Source organism: Leptonychotes weddellii, chromosome 2 (genome assembly GCF_054177405.1).
Source record: "Leptonychotes weddellii isolate Sample4059 chromosome 2, ASM5417740v2, whole genome shotgun sequence".
Lineage (NCBI taxonomy): Eukaryota > Metazoa > Chordata > Mammalia > Carnivora > Phocidae > Leptonychotes > Leptonychotes weddellii.
Window position 1 is genome coordinate 69,699,839 of NC_138370.1, and position 20,845 is coordinate 69,720,683.

General features: G+C 36.5%; 1 protein-coding gene across 4 annotated transcripts in view; it reads left to right on the top strand.

Annotated features, from left to right (window-relative positions):
• Positions 1-20,845, top strand: part of ANAPC10 (anaphase promoting complex subunit 10) — a 217,524-nt gene that overhangs the window by 1,812 nt on the left and 194,867 nt on the right. For all 4 annotated transcript variants that reach the window (XM_081811828.1, XM_081811829.1, XM_081811830.1 and 1 more), the window contains exons 2-3: positions 1,207-1,333; positions 18,568-18,658. In XM_081811828.1, the coding sequence (XP_081667954.1) occupies positions 1,219-1,333; positions 18,568-18,658 (206 nt within the window). In that variant the 5' untranslated portion in view covers positions 1,207-1,218. The remainder of the gene's footprint in view (positions 1-1,206; positions 1,334-18,567; positions 18,659-20,845) is intronic.

The window sequence follows — 20,845 nt, forward strand, 5'->3', positions numbered from 1 at the left end:
ATGACCTGAGCCGAAGGCAGATGCTTAACCACCTGAGCCACCCAGGCGCCCCAAAATAAACAGACTCTTAAATACAGAGAACAAACTGGTGGTTGCTAGAGGGTAGGTGGGTGGGAGAATGGGTGAAACAGATAAAGGGGATTGTGAGTAGACTTATTGTGGGGCACCTGGCTGGCTCATTGGTGGAGGGTGGGACTCTTGATCTAGGGATTGTGGGTTTGAGCCCCACGTTGGGTGTAGAGATTACTTAAAAATAAAAATTAAAAAAAAAAAGAGTAGACTTACTGTGATGAGGACTGAGAAATGTATAGAATTGTTGAATCATATTGTACACCTGAAACTAATATAACACTGTGTTAATTATACTTTAATAAAAAAATAAATTATTGAAGTAAATTTACATCCAAAATAAGTAAAATGGAAACTAATATTTACATATTCCTGGAATAAGAATATTTCAATTTAACTTTTCTACAGAAAAAAAATCATTTGAATTAAGAATTTTTACTCAGAGGGGAGCCTGACTGGCTCATTTGATGGTGCGTGGAACTCTTGATCTCAGGGTTGTGAGTTTGAGCCCCATGTCAGGTGTAGAGATGACTTAAAAATCTTTATTATTTTTTTTAAGATTTTATTTATTTATTTGACAGAGAGAGAGAGAGAGAGACAGAGCACAAGCAGGGGGAGGGGCAGAGTAGGGGGAGAAGCAGGCTCCCCACTGAGCAGGGAGCCCCACATGGGGCTCAATCCCAAGACTCTGGGATCATGACCTGAGTCAAAGGCAGCCGCTTAACTGCCTGAGCCACCCAGGTGCCCCTTAAAAATAAAAGCTTTTAAAAAAAATTTTTTTTTATTCAGGTATATTAGGCATTATAGAATTATAGATCAAGTTGACCCCTATTACAGGTAAGGAAATAAAACCCAGACCTGCCCAAAGTCTAGGCTAAAGGAGAGGCTGATCCCATACCCTTTGGCTACTCTACTGTTTTGCACATCTTGTAAGTCATAATATATTTTAGAAACACAAACTGAATTCCCAAGATTTTTTAATTATAGTAATTGAGTTATGTTACCTGCATTTGAGAAATAGATGGTTAATATCAAGGGTATATAAGTGATATATTTTGCTGTTAAATTTTAATTTTTACCCTTTGTAGAAGATGCTCAGATCCTGGTATAATGTGGATATTCTTGTTTTCTACATAGAATATTTAAAAAATGACCACACCAAACAAGACACCTCCTGGTGCTGACCCTAAGCAATTGGAAAGGACTGGAACAGTACGGGAAATTGGGTCACAAGCTGTTTGGTCACTCTCATCTTGTAAACCAGGTAAATCAAAACAAAACAAAAAAGTTGTAGTAACTACTTACAGTTTCCTCGCACGCTAGACTGACTTTAATATTCTTTTTTGTTTAGATGCTTGATTTTAATGCTAAAATAAATTTGAGTTTTCATTTGTTATATATTTGTTCCCAATTGCTTTACTAATATCCACTTCAGATTTCATAAGGTCTCTTCTTTTATCCTCCTCTATCTCTGCAATGATTTAGTTATTTGGTGAGCATTTTTTGTTGGCTATTTCTCTAGATGGGATAAGTGGGTGATACATTTTTTGAGTGATTTGGCATTCCTAAATAATTTTATTTTACTCTCGGTTGGGATAGAATTTTTGGGTGGCAGTCCTTTTCTCAAAAATTTGTGGGTGCTATTTCACCATTTCCTTTTTGTTACAAATAAGAAGTCCTAAGCTTATCTCTCTTTTTTTCTAAGTGACTTGTTCTTTCTTTCTGGAAAGCATTTAAACTTTTTCTATTCTTAAAGTTTAAGACTTTTGCCAGGATATGCCAAGATACATGTGTATCTTTTCTCATCTGTCTAACTTACAATTTGATGGGCACTTTGAATCTGTAGACTTAAGCTCAGAGAAAGTTTTTTATCTTAAGGAACTTTAATTATAATGTTATTGGTTTAATTGTCACTTTTCCTTTGGAAACTTGTTATTTACACATTAAGACTCCTATAGAAATATTCCCAACCAAACCTCTTTTTTTCCCCTCAAGATTCCTTTAGCTCTCTTTTTATCAGTAATTTTTGAGGTATAATTTATTTACAATAAAACTTGTCCTTTTTAGGTGTATAGTTGTATGAATTTTAACAAACACATATGATCATATAACCACTATCACAATCAAATATAGAATATTTCCATTATCCAAAGAAATTCCCTCATGCCCCTTTGTAGTCAGTCTTCTGCCCCCTTCCTAGCTCCTGACAACCTTTGATCTGTTTTGTATCCCTTTGGTTATGCCTTTCCCAGAGCGTAACACATCATACTGTATGTAGCTTTTTGGCTCTGGCTCATTCACTTAGTATTTGTGATTTTTTCTATGCTGTTATGTGTATCAGTAGTTTGTTCCTTTTTATTGCTGATTACTATTCCACTGTATGGATGTACCATAGTTTATCTATTCACCAGTTAATGGATATTTAGGTTTGTGGTAACCAGCTTCCAAAATGGTCCCAGTGATCCTTATCTCCTGGTATTCGTGACCTTCTGTTGACCTCTCCTGCACTGTCAGGATTGGTGTCTGGAACTAGTAGAATATGGCAGAAGTGGTAGTGTGTGATTTCTGAGATTAGATTGATAAAAGACATTGTTACTGTGCCTTGTTCTCGTTTGGATTACTCACTCGGGGAAGCCAGCTGCCATTTTGTGAGGAAACAACGGGCCCTGTGGAAAGGTTTGTGTGGCAAGGAACTCTGGCCTCCTGACAGTAGCCCATGAGGAACTGAGCCCTCTTGTCAACAGCATATGAGCAAGCCATCTTAGAATGGATCCTCCAGCCCCAGTCAAGATTTCAGATAATTCCTTCAGCTAACTTGACTGCAAACTCCTGAACATCCCTGAGCCAAAGTGCTCAATCAAGCTCCTCCCAAATTTCTATCTCATAGAAATTGTGAAATAATGCTTGTTTGGTATTTTATTTATTTATTATTTATTTATTTATTTATTTATTTTTAAGATTTTGTTTATTTATTTATTTGACAGACAGAGAGAAACAGCATGAGAGGGGATAGGGTCAGAGGGAGAAGCAGGCTCCCCGCTGAGCCAGGAGCCCAATGTGGGACTCTATCCCAGGACTCCGGGATCGTGACCTGAGCCGAAGGCAGTCGCTTAACCAACTGAGCCACCCAGGCGCCCTGCATGTTTGGTATTTTAAACTGCTGTTTTGGGGTAATTGTAATGCAGCAATAGTTAACCAAGATTGCTTCCCATACTAGGTGATTATGGATAGAGCTGCTGTAAGCATTCATGTACACATTTTTGTGTGGACATTTGTTTTCTTTTTTGGGGTAAATACTTAGGAGTAAAATTCTGTAGAATTTGTAGGAGTAGAATTTGTTTTTATTTCTTCATTCCCAATCTATACCTTTTATTTCCTTTTCCTGTCTTACTGTGTTAGGTAAGTCTTCCAATATGATATTGCAGGGGAATGGTGAGGAGGGACATCCTTCTTATTTCTGACCTCAATGGGAAAGCTCTTAGGTTCTCACCATGAAGTATGGTGTTAGCTGTTGGTTTTTTCATGGATAGATAAAGTTGAGGAGTTTCCTTTCTATTCTTAGTTTGCTGATAAATTCCGTGTGAATGGATGTTGGATTTTGTCAAATGCTTTCTCTATTGATATCATATTTTTTTTTCTTCTTCAGCCTGTTGATATGGAGGATTACATTAATTAATTTTGGAATGTTGAACCAGCTTTGCATGCCTGGAATAAATCCTACTTAGTTGTGGTATATAATTCTTTTTATATATGGTTTCTATTTGCTAGTATTTTCTTGAGGATTTTTGTATTTGTGTTCGTGAGAGATACTGTTCTTTCACTTTCTTTGTAATGTCTTTGTCTGGTTTTGGTATTAGGTAATGCTGCCCTAATGGAATGAGTTAGGAGATATTTCCTCTGTTCTGTTTTCTGGAAGAGACTATAGAGAATTTGTATTATTTCTTCCTTACATGTTTGATAGAAGTCACTAGTGAAACACCTAGCCCTGATGATTTCTTTTGGAAGGTTATTAATTTTTTTATTCAATTTCTGTAATAGATGTAGGACTATTCAGATTATCTATTTCTCCTTGTGTGAATTTTGTTGGATTGTGTCTTTCAGGGAATTGGTCCATTTTATTGAAGATATTAAATTTGTGGGAATAGAATTGTTTATTATAATACTCTTTTATGTTCCTTTCTATTATCCACGCAATTAGTAGGGATGGCCCCTCTTTTGTTTCTGATATCAGTTATTTGTGTCTTCTCTCTTTTTTTCTTGGTTAGCCAGGCTAGAGGTTTATTGATTTTGATCTTAACCTTTCAAAAAATAGCTTGTGGTTTCAGTGACTTCTTCTCTTTTAACTTACATGTTTTCAGTTTCATTGATTTCTGTTCTGATTTTTATTATTTCTTCTGCTTATTTTGGGTTTAATTTGCTCTTCTTTTTCTTGTTTTTTAAGGTGAAAGCTTAGATTATTGATTCTAAATCTCTCTTCTTTTCTAACATACATACTCCCAAGCTATAAATTCTCTGTAAGCACTGCTGTCACTGTATTCTACAATTTCTGGTAATTTTAATTTTTTCATTCAGTTTCAAATATTTTACAGTTTCTTTTGATACTTCTTCCTTGATTTGTAAGTTGTTTAATCTCCAAATATTTTGGATTTTCCAGTTATCTTTCCGTTAGTGATTTCTTGTTTAATTCTATTGTGTTCTGAAAGCATATTTTGTGATTTCTATTCTTTTAAATTGTTTATGTATGTTTTATAGGCCAGAATGTGGCCCATTTTTGTGAACATTATACATGAGCATGACAGGAATTGTGTATTCTTAAGAAGCTTGTATATTCTGTTGTCACCGGATAAACTAATCTATAAATGTCAATTTGATCAAGCTGATGGTGCTATTCTGTTCAACTGATTTACTGATTTTCTGCCTGGGATAAAGGCTAAGATTCAGAATTTAAAATTGTTTAGGTATCCTTTTTTTTTTAAGATTTTATTTATTTGACAGAGAGAGAGAGCGAGAACATAAGCAGGGGGATTTGGGAGAGGGATAAGGAGGCCTCCCGCCGAGCAGGGAGCCCAATGCGGGGCTCGATCCCAGGACTCTGGGACCATGATCCGAGCCAAAGGCAGACGCTTAACGACTGAGCCACCCAGGTGCCCCAGGTATCTTGTTTTTGTTTGCCTTGTTATTTTTGGATTTCCTTAGAGACTAATTAAATGGAGTATAAGTTTATAGTTCTTTGGATTGTAATCTCCTGGTATTATATAGGAGCCCTATTGATACCATGGTAAGTTGTAGGGGGAACAGAAGTGTTCTATATCCTGTGACTAGATCTTAGTCTTTTAGTGGGCCTGTGTCCATGGCTGTGACCTTTACAGGTGCTTCTCACTCCCCCATCCCCTAACTTATGTGAGAGACAGGAAGGCTAGAGGAGTCTAGAGTTGAGTATTTTCCTTCCCCCATGTCAATTAGGCTCTAGTAAAACCCATGTTGGTTAGACTCTAAAGCAGTTTTCCTAGAAGTCAGGTCTTCGTTAAAGAGAGCAGAATGCTCTGGGTGTATTTCACAATGATTACTTTCCCCCCTCCCTCTGCAGGAAGCACTGGAGAATTTTCTTTGATCTTTACCCTGAAGGGAACCTGATGGGGCTCCTAGGTAAAATTCATGAAAAGGTAAAGCTCTTCCTAAGGTAGGGCTTCTAGGAGTTTTTTTATCTCAACCTCATCCATGGTCAGTGGCCAGCAATTAGTCAGTTAGCAATTACTCTTTAAGTTTTCCTACCAGTTGCTGCTTCTGGTAAGCTGTGATTCTCTATATTCACCTGTTTCTTCAGTTTCCTGGGTGGTGGTTTGCCCTGTGACCTCAATTCTGTGTTGGACCTAAGAAGTATTATTGGTTTTCATTTAGTTAGCTTTTTTGTTGTTGTTGTGAGGATGAGAGTGATATTTTCCAAGTTCTTTACGTGTCAGACTGGAAGCTGGAAGTTTTTCCTTTTCCTTTTAAACTATATGTATATCTTTATATTTGAAGTAGATTTCTTATAGACAGCATCGGGTCTTGGTTTTTAATTTAATCTGATATTCTTTATCTTTTCATTGGGAGTGTTTAGATCATTTATACTTTATGTATTGATGCTATTAGATTTAATACTACTGTCTTGGAATTTGTTTTCTTTTTTTCTTGTTGATTTTTTTTCCTCTCTTTCTCTGTTTTTGGATATACTCAGTATGTTTTATGATTCTGTTTTATCTCCACTGTTGACTTAATGGTTATATATCCTTTTTGAAATTTTTGAGTGGTTGCCCTAAGGATTACAATATGTATCTTTAATTATCACAGTTTACCTTCAAGTAGTAGTACACCACCATAGATATGGTGTATGAATCCTTCAGCAGTGTTCTTCCAGTTTCTCCACCCAGTCCTTTATGCCATTTGTGTCATACATTTTATTTTTGGATATTTTAAGCTGCAGAATATATTGTTGCTATTTTTGTTTTAAATGGTAAATTATCGTTTGGAGCAATTAAAAATTAAAAAAGTACTTTTTATGTTTACATATTTTTTTTCAATTTTTGGAACTTAATTTCTTTGAATAGACCCAATTCTTCTATCTGGTATCATATTCCTCCTACCTGAAGAACTTTTTTTTTTTTTTTTTTAAGATTTTTTATTTATTTGTCAGAGAGAGGGGAGAGAGCACAAGCAGGGAGAACGGCAGATAGAGGGAGAAGCAGGATCCCTGACGTGGGACTTGATTCCAGGATTCCAGGATCATGACCTGAGCCGAAGGCAGACGCTTAATGACTGAGCCATCCAGGCGCCCCTGTTTTTTATTTTTTTTAAAGATTTTATTTATTTATTTTAGAGAGAGAGAGCGAGCAAGCGAGCATGTGCGCTAAAGTAGGGGGAGGTGCAGAGGGAGAGAAAGAATCTCAAAAAGATTTGGCGCTGAGTGCAAAGCCTGACATGGGGCTTGATCTCACGACCCTGAGATCATGACCTGAGCCACAATCCAGAGTCGGACACTTGACCGACTGAGCCACCCAGTCGCCCTAGTCATACTTATTTAAAGTCCCTGTCCAGTAGTTCCAACATTTGGGTCATATCTGAGTGTATTTCTATTGATTGCCTTGTCTTTTGGTAATGTTTGCTTTTCTTGTATGTTTAAGTGTTATAATCTTTTATTGAAAGCCAGATATCTTGTTGGTAGATACTGGGAGGAATGGATGTTACACTTTGAAATGCGTACCTCTTTTCTACTATCAGTCCTTTATTAGGAATTGACCTGGTTTTTTTTGTTTTGTTTTGTTTTGTTTTTTGGTTTGTTTACCTTCAGTATCTCACAGGGTTCAAATTCATCTGAATATGTCCAGTGCTTATGATGGGGGCTATTGTGCCAGAGGAGGTGTTTTTTTGTTTTGTTTTTGTTTTTGTTTTAATTCCAGTTAGTTAACATATAGTGTAATATTAGTTTCAGGTGTACAGTATAGTGATTCAACACTTCCATATATCACCTGGTGTTCATCACAACAAGCGCACTCCTTAATTCCCGTCACCTATTTCACCCCTCCCCCACACCCCCTCCCTTCTGGTAACCATCAGTTTGTTCTCTGTAGTTAAGAGTGTTTCTTGGTTTGCCACTCACTCTCTTTTTCTCCCCCTTTGCTTGTTTGTATTTTTTCTTAAATTCCACGTATGTGTGAATTCATATGGTATTTGTCTTTCTCTGACTGACTTAATGTCATTTAGCATAATACTCTCTAGCTCTATCCATGGTAGTTGCAAATGTCAAGATTTCATTTTTTTATGGCTCAGTAATATTCCATTTTGTGTGTGTATGTGTGTGTGTGTGTATATATATATACACACACACACAGACACCACATCTTTTTTTTTTAAAGATTTTATTTGAGAGAGAGAGAAAGCACACATGCACACAAGCAGGGGAGGAGCAGAGGGAGAGGGAGAAGCGGACTCCCTGCTGAACAGGGAGCCTGATGTGAGGCTCGATCCCTGGACTTTGGGATCATGACCTGAGCTGAAGGCAGACGCTTAATCGACTGAGCCACCCAGGCACTCCGACACCACATCTTTATCCATTCATCAGCTGATGGACACTTGGGCTGTTTCCATAATTTGGCTATTGTAGGTAATGCTACTATAAACATTGGAGTGCATATATCCCTTTGAATTAGTATTTTTTTCTTTGGATAAATACTTAGTAGTGCAATTGCTGTATCAAAGGGTAGTTCTATTTTTAATTTTTTTGAGGAACTTCCATACTGTTTTCCCCAGTGGCTGCATCAGTTTGCATTCCCACCAACAGTGCAGAAGGGTTCCCCTTTTTCCACATCCTTTCCAATACCTCTTATTTCTTGTGTTGTTGATTTTAGCCATTCTGACAGGTATGAGGTGATATTTCATTGTAGTTTTGATTTGTATTTCCCTGATGATCAGTGACATTGAGCATCTTTCATGTGTCTCTTGGCTACCTATACGTCTTCTTTGGAAAAGTGTCTATTCATGTCTTCTGCCCGTTTTTAATTGGATTATTCATTTTTGGGTGTTGAATTTACAAGTTCTTTACATATTTTGGATAGTAACCATTTATCTGATATGTTATTTGCAAATATCTTCTCCCATTCTGTAGATGTGTTGATTTTAGTTGTGTTGATTGTTGTGTTGTGTTTAGTTGCATTGATTGTTTCCTTCGCTGTGCAGAAGCTTTTTATTTTGATGAAGTCCCAATAGTTTATTTTTGCTTTTGTTTCCCTTGCCTCAGGAGACATATCTAGAAGGAAGTTGCTATGGTTGATGTCAAAGAGGTTACTGCCTGTGTTCTCCAACCAGAGGAGTTTTTTTTAGTGTTCCTTTATTTTCAGTTTTCAGCTATCTCTGTACGCCTGTGCTTCAGAGTGTGTCTCTCCATGCTTTTGCCTTGCCTTCAGCAGTAGAATGCTGTGCCTTGTCACTCAGTGCAAGGGATGAGAGGCAGGGCTTCTCTGTTTTCCTGGTCCAGCTATGATCTTAGCCCTTGTGTGCCTGGCCTCTAAGGTAGGGCTTTCTCATTGTTTTGGTCCCTCCTACCTATGATAGCCAAACTCTGCCTTGGATCTGTGGCTGGTCTTTTGTGGGAGAATTTTCTGCTCTATCTCTCCCCCCACCCCGCCCCCAGAGGAAGGACTGTTTCCTGCATCTACCCCAGGTGTAGAGGGTTTTTTCTTTTAATGTTCTCCCAGCAAAGAAGGGTCTGTCCTGGAGTCAGTAGGTTTGATGATCATCCTCTAGCAGCTTAAGTTCTTTGTTCTGTTGGAGAGAAGGGTTTGGGAAGGAGGATGGGTCTTTTTGCTTTTCCTGCAGTTGTGGTCAGTTCCTTTCTTCTTGTATCTACCACTGAAGTACACTTTCTAGTCTCCTGCTCTCCTCCAAATCTTTCTGTTCCATATACAGTGAAGGCCCTTGGAAAAGAGTCTGAGAGTCAATGTGAGTTCCCCTTATATTTGGGACTACCAGGGTTGCTGTACTTTTATGCTAGCCCACACTTGGCCTTTAACAGTTTGTTTAGCAAGTTCTACCTAATGTCTTATGTGTTTATTTGGCCACTGTTCCTTCCTCCCGTGCTCTACCACAATTGGGACAGGCTATATATCGTTTTTCTCCTGAGGTTCAGAGTTGCCCCTTCTTGCATTTTAGGCTTTTTGGTTGCTGTATTTTTTCAAGCTCTTGTGTTTTCAAGAAAAATTATGAGTTTGTGGTTTATCTAGCCTCTTCTAGTTTGAATGGGAGTGATGCCTTTTTCCACCTTCCTACATCCTGGACTGCTTCAGAAGTTTCTAATATTCTTTATACTATAAAATAGTTCTGTGAATTTGCTCAATTTGAACACCTCCCATTGCTTGATCTAGTAGCATAATTCAACTGGTGCCTTACGGTATTAGTAATGGGGTATAAATCAGTGTCAGTTCATATCCTTTTATGCTATGGATTTTGCAGAGGGCAGCGTATCACTGGCTCCCTGAAGATGCCCCACAGCTCTGACATCTTGGAGGTACAGAATCGAACAGTAGTTCCCACTGCCATTAGAGTGGTGGGATCACTACAAAATGTGTTAAGTATGAAAGTCATGCAGTTCATCAATATTATGTCATACATTGTACTTCCATCACCTTGGGTCCCTCAGTGAACTATCATTAGGTGATTATCATTTTATACAAAAAGTGAATGACTGCTCTTTATTAATGAGAAACAGGATGAGAAGGTTGTTTAACCTTTGCTTCTCTATGGTCAGATATTTTTCTTTTCTAGGCAGCAGATAATTGCTGAAGTCTGTAACACTGTTAGAGAGTAAAAGATAAAAAAGACAGAATCTTTACTATCGAGTTCACAATCTAGTGGAGGAATTATAGCTTTAAACTAGTCATTATTATGCAGTGTAATAATTTATAACTATTATTTAGTGCTTACTAAATGACAGGTCCTGTTCTAAGTACTTTATATGTGTATGCAGTACATATTGTTATTTTTATCATTTTCTAAATGAGACAACTGTAATACAGAAAGATTAAGTAATTTGACAGTGATCACACAATTAGTGGGAATGCTGTGACTCAAGGCAGGTGAAGCAAGGTTAGAGGTAAATCATTTAGAGGACATGCAATAATTCAGGTGAGAAGTGATGTAAGGAAGACTTTTAATAAACTTTCAAAATGTTAATAACTGTTTGTTGGAGGTACAAATTTACTTGCCTGCTACAGTGTGGTAGGTGGTATAGAGCTTTGCAAAATTATTCTGTCTTTGGAAATAGTGGTTCAATATTTCACTCAGATTAAAGTTGGAATGTATTTAGTAGATTCAGCTTAGTTGAAGACACATCACAAAACAATTCCACAATTCAGCACAATTGTCAGTCTCTGTCCAAGAGACTGGAAAAACTAAAGGTCAGGTTTGTGTGACTGCTAGCATTATAAAAGAGTCTTATTACAATAACTTAATCATTTAATTTCATAAGCACTAAATTCATATCATGTTGGGAAACAAAATTAGGGGACAAATAGGTAAATCTTCTGTGTTTGACTCCATATTTGATACTTTATAAGCCAACAAAAATAAGGATTTGGTGAGGCTGTATTTTGTGAACATCTGATCCATGACATATTTTCCACTCGATTCATATATTTTACCAAGACATTGCTTTTATGAATTAATTTTGAGAGGCATATTTGGATGCTGTAAGTTCTGTTTTTCTTAAAAAAATCACTAAATTTTAATTTTTTTAAGTTCATGCCATAACTGACAATTGTGATCATTGAGTAACTTTCTGGTTAAATAGCAATATATGCTTTGGAGAAATAAAACAGCAATATAATAAATAGATCAAGAAAGGCTTCTCTTGGAAAATGAAATTTGTGCTGAGATGTAAATGTTAAGAAGAATCCACTGTTCAAAGAATTCAGAGAACCACCTTGCTGACACAGGAAACAGCTAGTTCAAAGGCTCTAAGCTAAATGGTTTGGAATGTTTGAGTTTCAGAAAGAAGTCTAGTGTGGCTAGAGGATGGCAGGGAAGGAGGAGAAGTGGTAGAACATGAGTTTGGAGACATAATAAGACATGGGCCAAATTATGAATTCTGGTAGAATTTGGATTTGAAGTACAATTTTATCTGAAGTACAAACAGGTGCCACTGGAGATGTTAAGCAGGAAAGAGAGATGATCTGATACAGAGGTTTTTTTTTTTTTAATTTCTATGGCAGAATTTATTGATTTACTTATTTATTTTTTGAGGGGGAAGGGGCAGAGAGGGAGAGGGAGAATCTTTTTTTGTTGTAACAAAAAAGATTTTTCTTAAAAAAATCACTATGGCCACTGAGAATAATGACTGGTGGGAGAGTAATGGTGTAGACCAGTGGAGGAAAGACTAGTACAGTAACTTGTGTCAGATGATGTTGATTTGGAATAAGCTGATGATGGTTGATATGGAGAGAGATGATGGCTTTAAGATGTATTTTTAGAGGTGGAAAAATCATGACTTACTAAAGGAAAGGAAAGATTCAAGGCTGACTCTTAGGTGTCTGGCTGAATAACTCGGTATTATTTCCTAAGTTGAGAAAGTGAGGTGGGGGGAAATAAATGGGTTTTGGTTCAAAAAAAAGTTATGATTCAGATACATTAATTTTGAGATTAGCATTCTAGTGTAGGCAATTGAGTATAGAAGCTTGGAGCTCTGGGGAAAGGTCTGGGGTGGAGATACAAAGTTGAGGGTTATCAATATATTGATGATATTCTGAGCCTTGGGACTGGATTGACTCCCCTGAGGAGAGATTGTATTCAGAAAAAAGAGTAAAGTCTCAGGGCACTTCAAGATGTAGAGATCTGGCAGAGCAGCAGGAATAAGAATCAGCAAAGGGAACTAAGAAGTAGCTGCTGAACTAGTTGGAAAACTAGGAGAGTGGGAGATCATGGATAGAAGAGAACACAGTGTATCAAGAAGTTAGTTAATTCTTCATCTCTTTTTTTTTTCTTTCTTTTTTCTTAAATTGAAGTGTCCTTGACATGCAGTGTTATACTAGTTTCAGGTATACACCATAATGTTTCGACAATTCTGTATATTACACGATGCTCACTTCGATAAGTGTAGTTACCATCTGTCACCATACAACGTTATTACAGTATTATTGACTACATTCCCTATGCTTTACTTTAATTTTACCCATGAGATCATGACCTGAGCCGAAATCACAAGTCAGATTCTTAACTGACTGAGCCATTTAGGTGCACCCCCCCTTTTTTTGACGAGTCTTGCTAAAGGTTTGTCAATTTTGTATCTTTTTAGAGAACCAGCTCTTAATTTCATTGATCTATTGTTTTTTAGCCCATTTCATTTATTTCTGCTTTGCCCTTTATTATTTCTTTCCTTCCACTGACTTTGGGCTTTGTTTTCTTTTTTTAGTTCCTTTAGATTTAAGATTAGATTGTTTGAGACTTGTTTCTTTTTTTTTTTTAAAGATTTTATTTATTTATTTGAGAGAGAGAATGAGAGACAGAGAGCACGAGAGGGGAGAGGGTCAGAGGGAGAAGCAGACCCCCAGCTGAGCAGGGAGCCCGATGTGGGACTCGATCCCGGGACTCCAGGATCATGACCTGAGCCGAAGGCAGTCGCTTAACCAACTGAGCCACCCAGGCGCCCCTGAGACTTGTTTCTTGAGGCAGGCCCATATCTTTGTAAAGTCACCTTTTAGCTGCTGTTGCCATGTCCCAAATATTTTGAACTGCTGTGTTTCCATTTTTGTCTCCAGGTATTTTTTGATTTCCTCTTTGATTTCTTTGTTGATCTTTTGGTGGTTTAGTAGCATGTTGTTTAGCCTTCATGTGTTTGTGTGTATTTCTTCATTTCTTTATTATAGCACTTAACACTTTATATTGTAATTTATCTAATTAAGATCCTCAGTGCTGGCCAGTAGAACATATTGGACTGTACAGTGAGGTAGGTGCTAGCTACGTGTGAGTACTTTAAATGTGACTAGTGTTACTGAGAAATCAAATTTTAAATTTTATTTATTTTTAATTAGTTTAAATGTAAATAGTCACAGCATAGATAGTGCATTAGATAGATGAACTCCTCCACAGAGACCGCATGTTCTCTATCTTTGTGTCTTCAGAGTAAAGGCAATGCCCTAGTTATAATAATGCCTTAGCAAGTGTGAGGGATTTGTGTTAAAAGATATGTTTTAGGTGGCAATGGCTGTTTTACTCCTAAAGGCAATCTAAGCTGGGCTAGTCAAATTTATCTCATATATTGATGTGTTAGTCAGCTCTTGCTGCACTAATGGTGTGTAACAAACAACCCTAATCTCTCAGTGCTATATTATAACAAGAGAACTTATTTTTTGCTTGGTTATGACTTGGCTCTAGGTTGTGAATTGGGTCCAGGCCTGCTCCATGTGTTCAGGCATGATGTCTTAGTGGGGTGCCAAAATTTAAAAGGCCAAGCCAGACCTTGCAAGCACATTTAAAACCTCTGTTTGGGGGTGCCTGGGTGGCTTGGTCAGTTGAGTGTTCAGCTTTTGATTTTGGCTTAGGTCATGATCTCGGGGTCCTGGGATGAGCCCTACCTCAGGCTCCAAGCCCAGTTCAGAGTCTGCTTGTCCCTCTCTTTCCCTCTGCTTCTCCCCCAATTCATGCTCTCCCTCTCTCTCTCAGTTTCTCTCTCTCTCTCTCAAATAAATAAATAAAATCTTTAAAAATAAATTAAATTAAACCACTGTTTGTGTCACATTCATTCACATCGTGTTGACCAAAACAAGTCATGATTAAGCTCCAGTATGATGAGTGCAGAATCAATTTCTTCCCATGGAGGATGGGTAGAGAAGGGTGGATATTTACTAAGCAATAACAGTAACCGTAGGTGAATGCTGGTTTTCTTTTCCTTAGAGAAGTGGTTCTCATCTGGGGATGATTTTGCCCCATAGGAGACATTTGGTAATGTCTGTAGATGTTTTTGATTGATATAACTGCTGGCATGGGGAGGATTGTGACTGACAGCTAGTGGATAGAGGCCAAAGATGCTGCTAAATACCCTATAATGCACAGGGTATCCCCTGCCCCTGAAAGAATTATCCAGTGCACACTATCATTAATGCCCAGGTTGAGAAGACTTGCCATAAAATAGTAGTTCTAAAATTTTAGCATGCATCAGAATCATCTATAGGATTTATTAAAATACAGACTCTCAAAGGGGTTAACTCTGAAAGTTTCTGATGTAGTTCTAGAATTCCTAACAAGTTCCCAGATGACAGTGATGCTGCTGGTCCAAGGACCATACTGTGAGAACCACCGCTTTAAGAATCAGTACATCATACAGAAGTTTTTTTCTGGATAATATCATTTGTGTGCATTATCATGGTACCTGTTAAAGCACTTATCACAAATTGGTCTTTTAGTTTTTTTGCTTGGACTAGAAGAATCGAGGTATAATACTGAGTGGGAAGCTTTGGAAAAGAAGTTTACTCTATGAGTCATGGCATTGGCACGTAAACAGATGTTTGTAAAATGTTCTGTTTGTGAGATATATTTTGAAGAAGTAGAAGCTGATAATCATACTTAGTACTCCAGAGGTAAAGATTTAGACTGATTGGTTCTTGATGAGATTGCAGAGATTGCACCTACTTAGTTGTACTGTTGTAGTTTCCTAAGCAGTATCTTAGAAACAAATTTAAAATGATTAGTCTTGAGTTATAGGACATCTCTTATTCTGGGTAAGTTATTCAGGTTTTTTGTTTAATGTTTATTTTGCTTGTTAAGAACAAACACCATCTTATGAAATTCTTTGAGCTCACACAGGTAAAACTGTGAAATGAAGAGAAAGAAAAACTAGCTAAATAGCTAAAATAAAGTTAGTGTCAAAAGGTCTTTTAATTATAGAACATTTAATGGTGGAGCTCTTAAGGAAGAGTCGTATAACTGAGTTATCTTCTGTTAGGGAACTCATAAGCTGGTAAGAAGAAAAAGGTATTTAAAACTTAAGAACTCTTTATATTGGTAGCAAAACAACTTTTTATCTTATAACTTGCAGAAATAAATATTCTGGATTAGCCCTAAAAATAATGTATAAAGAAAGAATAGAAGCATGGTCTAAGGTAGCACTGTCAATAGGAGTATAATGCAAGTTGCATGTGTAATTTGAATTTTTCTAGTAGCTACATTAAAAAGGATAAATTGGTGAAATTAGTTGTAATATGTTTTTAATCCAATATAAGTAGACTTATTATTAATGAGATATTTTGTATTTCTTACTAGTCTTTAAAAACCAATGTGTATAGCAAATCTAAAGTTGAACTAGCTGTATTTCAAGTGTTCAGTAGCCACATGGGGCTAGTGGCTACCATATTGTACAGCGCAGATCCAAGAGTTACAGAGTGAGTAATGGAGGAGCTCAGTTTTTATATTTTTAGAAGATTTTCTTTGGGGCAATAGAAAGCTATTTTTCGAACATTTGCTTTGGTCACTGTCTGAATTCAGACCATCATCACGTGCAATGGCTTACCATGGCATTCTCCCTTCCTGATATTGAAGAATCTATCTGAAGACCCTGATCTGATTATTTCCTGATCATATAACTTACCTACTAAAAATTCTTCAGTAGGTTGGTGTATTTTTCAAGACAATTTATACTTCATCTCTTAGTGCACTAGAGTCTGTATGATCTGACTCCTTTCATATGTCTCTGACTCATTTCCTGATTTAATCCAAAGTGTATAGCCTTAGCTCCCAAAAGGACCTACCTTTGTTTCCTATAGATTCCACTTTTCTTTTCCCATGCCATTACATGTTTTTCTCTTTACTGAATGCTCTCTAACCTTGCTCTTCTACCTCTTTACCTAGCTAACTCCTATTAGTACTTCAGAATACAATGCAAAAATTATTTTCTCTGGGAAGACCCCTCTCATTCACTAGTATATACTGTAAAGGCAGCATGTGCAAATTTAAGATACAAATCGCAGACTGGGGAGAGCATATTTGGATCACGTGGAACAGACATGGGGTTAATATCTATAATAGTAGAAGAGTTATAAAGCAATAAAAAGACCAAAGTACAGTGAAAATATAGGAGATTATGAATAGGTATTTTCTATGAGAAAAAATAAAAATGATCAATGAAAGTTTGAAATAAAATTTTTCACCTATCAGGTTAGTAAATACGTGAAAGAATGATTGCATTTTAACATGAGTACACAGCAGAGCTGTCCAACAGAAATTAATGCAAACCACATATGTAATTTAAAATTATCTAGTACCCATATTAAAATTAAAAAAGTTACAATTAACTTCCATTATTTTGTCTCAGTATGTCCAAAATGATTTCAATATCTAATCAATATAAAAACTTATTAAATAGGGGTGCCTGGGTGGCTCAGTCGTTAAGCATCTGCCTTCGGCTCAGGTCATGATCCCAGGGTCCTGGGATTGAGCCCCGCATCCGGTTCCCTGCTCAGCGGGAAGCCTGCTTCTCCCTCTTCCACTCCCCCTGCTTGTGTTCCCTCTCTCACTGTCTTTCTCTCTGTCAAATAAATGAATAAAATCTTAAAAAAAAACTTATTAAATAGATACTTAATATCTTTATACTATGTCTTCAAAACCTAATGTAAAGATTTCAGAATACCCTAATTTTTACTGGTTACGTAGAGGAATAGGTGTTTTTGTACATTATCGGTGAAGATGCATTTTGGAGGAAAATTTGGCGATATTTATCAAATTAAAAATTTAAATGACCCAGGGTTCTATTCCTAGAAATCCATCCTCCAGAAATACTAATACGCACTTAAAGATTATAGATAGGTAGATGTTTACTGCAGTGTTGTTTTAACAGGAAAACATTGGAAACAGCCTAAATGTCCTCTAGGGTTTTCGTTAAATAATTATGATATTTCCAGACAGCGAGATACTGTATAACTTTTAAAAAATGTGGGAGCTGTTTAGGTTAACTGAGTTTTTATATGGGTTAAATAAATATTAACATAATATAATCATGTAAGATACTTAGACTGTGTCTGGCACATAGTAAATGTGATATCAGTGTTTGCTGCTATTATTATTATTATTGATATTGAAGAATCTTCTAGATATGTTAAGTGAAAAAGAAATGCAAAGTGTAGAACTTTGTGAGGTATGCCATTATTTATGTAGAGGGGAAAAAGAATATATATGCATTTGCTTATATATGTGTACAGTATTTGTGAAATAGTATGTAAAAAACTGATAACACTGATTATATTTGGAGAGGGAAACTAGATAGTGGGAGGGGGAATAGAGACTTTTCACAATGTTCTTTTTTCTACCTTCGGAATTTGATCCATGATGAATATAGTACTTAGTGAAAAAATTAAAATGTAAATTAAATTTATTTCTCTTAAATATATTTGAGAAATCCATACTTTACCATTAAGTTATTTCCATAATTAGTATGCATTATAATGATTTTAATCAAGAAAAAACAATACGGGATATTTTTACTTCGGTTATGTAGAATGGCTAGGTGATATGAGATTCTGGGCAAATTTAATTTTTGATTAATCAGAAACACTTGGTTTCAAAATGTGTATGACTTTTGAAAATATTTCTAAGTTGTCCTTTTTGTTGCCATAGAAGGATATATGACATATTGGACTTAATAAAATCTGATTTTGCAGGACATGAGGATCATTCTTACTACCACCTTGTAGAAAGTGTAAAAAACTGGGTTTGAATACGTGCTGTCTTTAGAGTATATTTAGAAGACATTCTTTAAAAATTAAAGCCAACAACCAAGAACACTTGCTCTAATATAAACTTTTGTGTGCATATTCTAAGAGTTGAGGTCTGGTGAAGAGGATGGAAGAATTCTAGTTAATTTAAATTTTACAGTATTGACCATCCTATCTATCACATTTTCTAGACAAATGTGAATGATAACTTTATATTTGGAATATATAGCTCTTTCTTGTTCTTGAGAACTTACTGTTACTTGTGTTTTAGGATTTGGAGTGGATCAATTACGAGATGACAATCTTGAGACTTATTGGCAATCAGATGGCTCCCAGCCTCATTTAGTAAACATCCAGTTCAGGTAATACATTTTTGGATTTTTTGATTTGTATCTCTGTTAAGTGGACAAAGTGATCTATTTATTTTATCTATTTTATTTACATAAAGTTGAAAGAAATATAGAAATTATAGCGAAATGTACTTAACTCTGGTTTTTATAAGCCTTGAGATTATTTTTCTACTCCTTTAGATTGTGTTTTAAGTTTACTCAGTCTTGTCTTTTGTGAATTCTTTATAGTACTTTACATAGTTCCTTTTACAGAGAGATTTCTTAAATATACTTTTCATGTGATTTATTTTGGAAAAATATGCTTTGCTTATGACCCAAAGCAGTGAATGCCTTCCTTAATGCATTGCATTAACTACATCTGGAGTGATAATAGTAAATTCTTTAGGTATAGTCTATTCATGTAATTCTCAAATTTGTATTTCCATTTGGAAAAAAAATATTTTAACCTAGAACCTCTAAGGACATTTTCAGGTTTGAAATGCTTACTTTCTCAGGGAAAGGAAAATTACCATATGGTTTTCAATTGCTTTGAATTTATTGAGATAGATGGAAACCAGCTAACTTGATTATCTTGCCCCATTTACATCTATTTTAACTTTTTTTTTTTAAAGATTTTATTTATTTATTTTGACAGAGAGAGAGAGACAGCAAGAGAGGGAACACAAGCAGGAGGAGTGGGAGAGGGAGAAGCAGGCTCTCCGCCGAGCAGGGAGCCTGATTCGGGGCTCAATCCCAGGACCCTGGGATCATGACCTGAGTTGAAGGCAGACGCTTAACGACTGAGCCACCCAGGCGCCCCTATTTTAACATTTTATAGCATTGTATTTTTAGTTTGTTTTTCTTTTTCTTTTCTTTTTAAAAAAGATTATATCTTTAAGTAATCTCTACACCCAATGTGGGGCTTGAACCACCACCCCAAGATCAAGAGTCGCATGCTAAGTGCCGTTTTAGTTTGTTTTTCTCACTGAAGGTACAGATCAACAAATTTCTTTTTTCTTTTTTTTTTTTAAGATTGATTTATTCATTTGAAAGAGAGAGTGTGCGAGCGAGCACACAGAGGGAGAGGGAGAAGTAGACTCCCTGCTGCGCAGGGAGCTCTCAGGACCCTGGGATCATGACCTGAACTGAAGGCAGATGCTTAACTGACTGAGCCACCCAGGTGCCCCAGATCAGCAAATTTCTTATGAAAAAAAACAGATAACAAGCATTTTACGCCTTCTGGGCTATCCGGTCTCTTTTGCGACTACTCAGGCCATTATTGCATGAAAGCAGCCATAGGCAATGCACACTGGCTAAATTTAGCTATTCTAATTAAACTTTATCTTAAAGGGGTGCCTGGGTGGCTCAGTCATTAAGCGTCTGCCTTCGGCTCAGGTCATGATCCCAGGGTTCTGGGATCAAGCCCCGCATTGGGCTCCCTGCTCAGCAGGAAGGCTTTTCTCTCTCCCACTCCCCCTGCTTGTGTTCCCTCTCTTGCTGTCTCTCTCTCTGTCAAATAAATAAATAAAATCTTTAAAAAAATAAATAAACTTCATCTTAAAAAAGTAGGTGATGGACAGAGTTCACCCAGTGGGTTGTAGTATGCCAACTCTTGTCCTTGTGTACTAAATATGTATATACCAGAAATAAAAGCAGCACCTAATATTTTTTAAAGACTTAAAATATCAGATACTTTGCTAAAATGCATTACTCATTCATTTCATTTAACCTTTACAGCTATTTTTATCCTTATTTTATTTATTTTATTTTTTTTTTTTGCAAATTTTAAGAACTACCAGTTCTTTATTAGTGAAAACATGAATCCAAATGGCATGGTTGCTCTGCTGGACTACCGTGAAGATCGTGTGAACCCACATGTGATTTTCTTTAGGGATGGTTTAGAAATGGAAAAATGTTAACAAATTTGGCTTTTACTTTGGGTGTGTCACCTGTTGTCATACCTGGCTGTTGCTTTTCATCCACACAACACCAGGACTTAGACAAATAGGACGGATGTCATCTTGAGCTCTTCGTTTATTTTGACCTTGACTTATTTGGAGCAGAGACATTGTTCTGTTTTGTTTTGTTTTAATTTTATTTTATTATGTTATGTTAATCACCATACATTACATCATTAGTTTTTGATGTAGTGTTCCATGATTCATTGTTTGCATATAACACCCAGTGCTCCATTCAGTACGTGCCCTCTTTAATACCCAT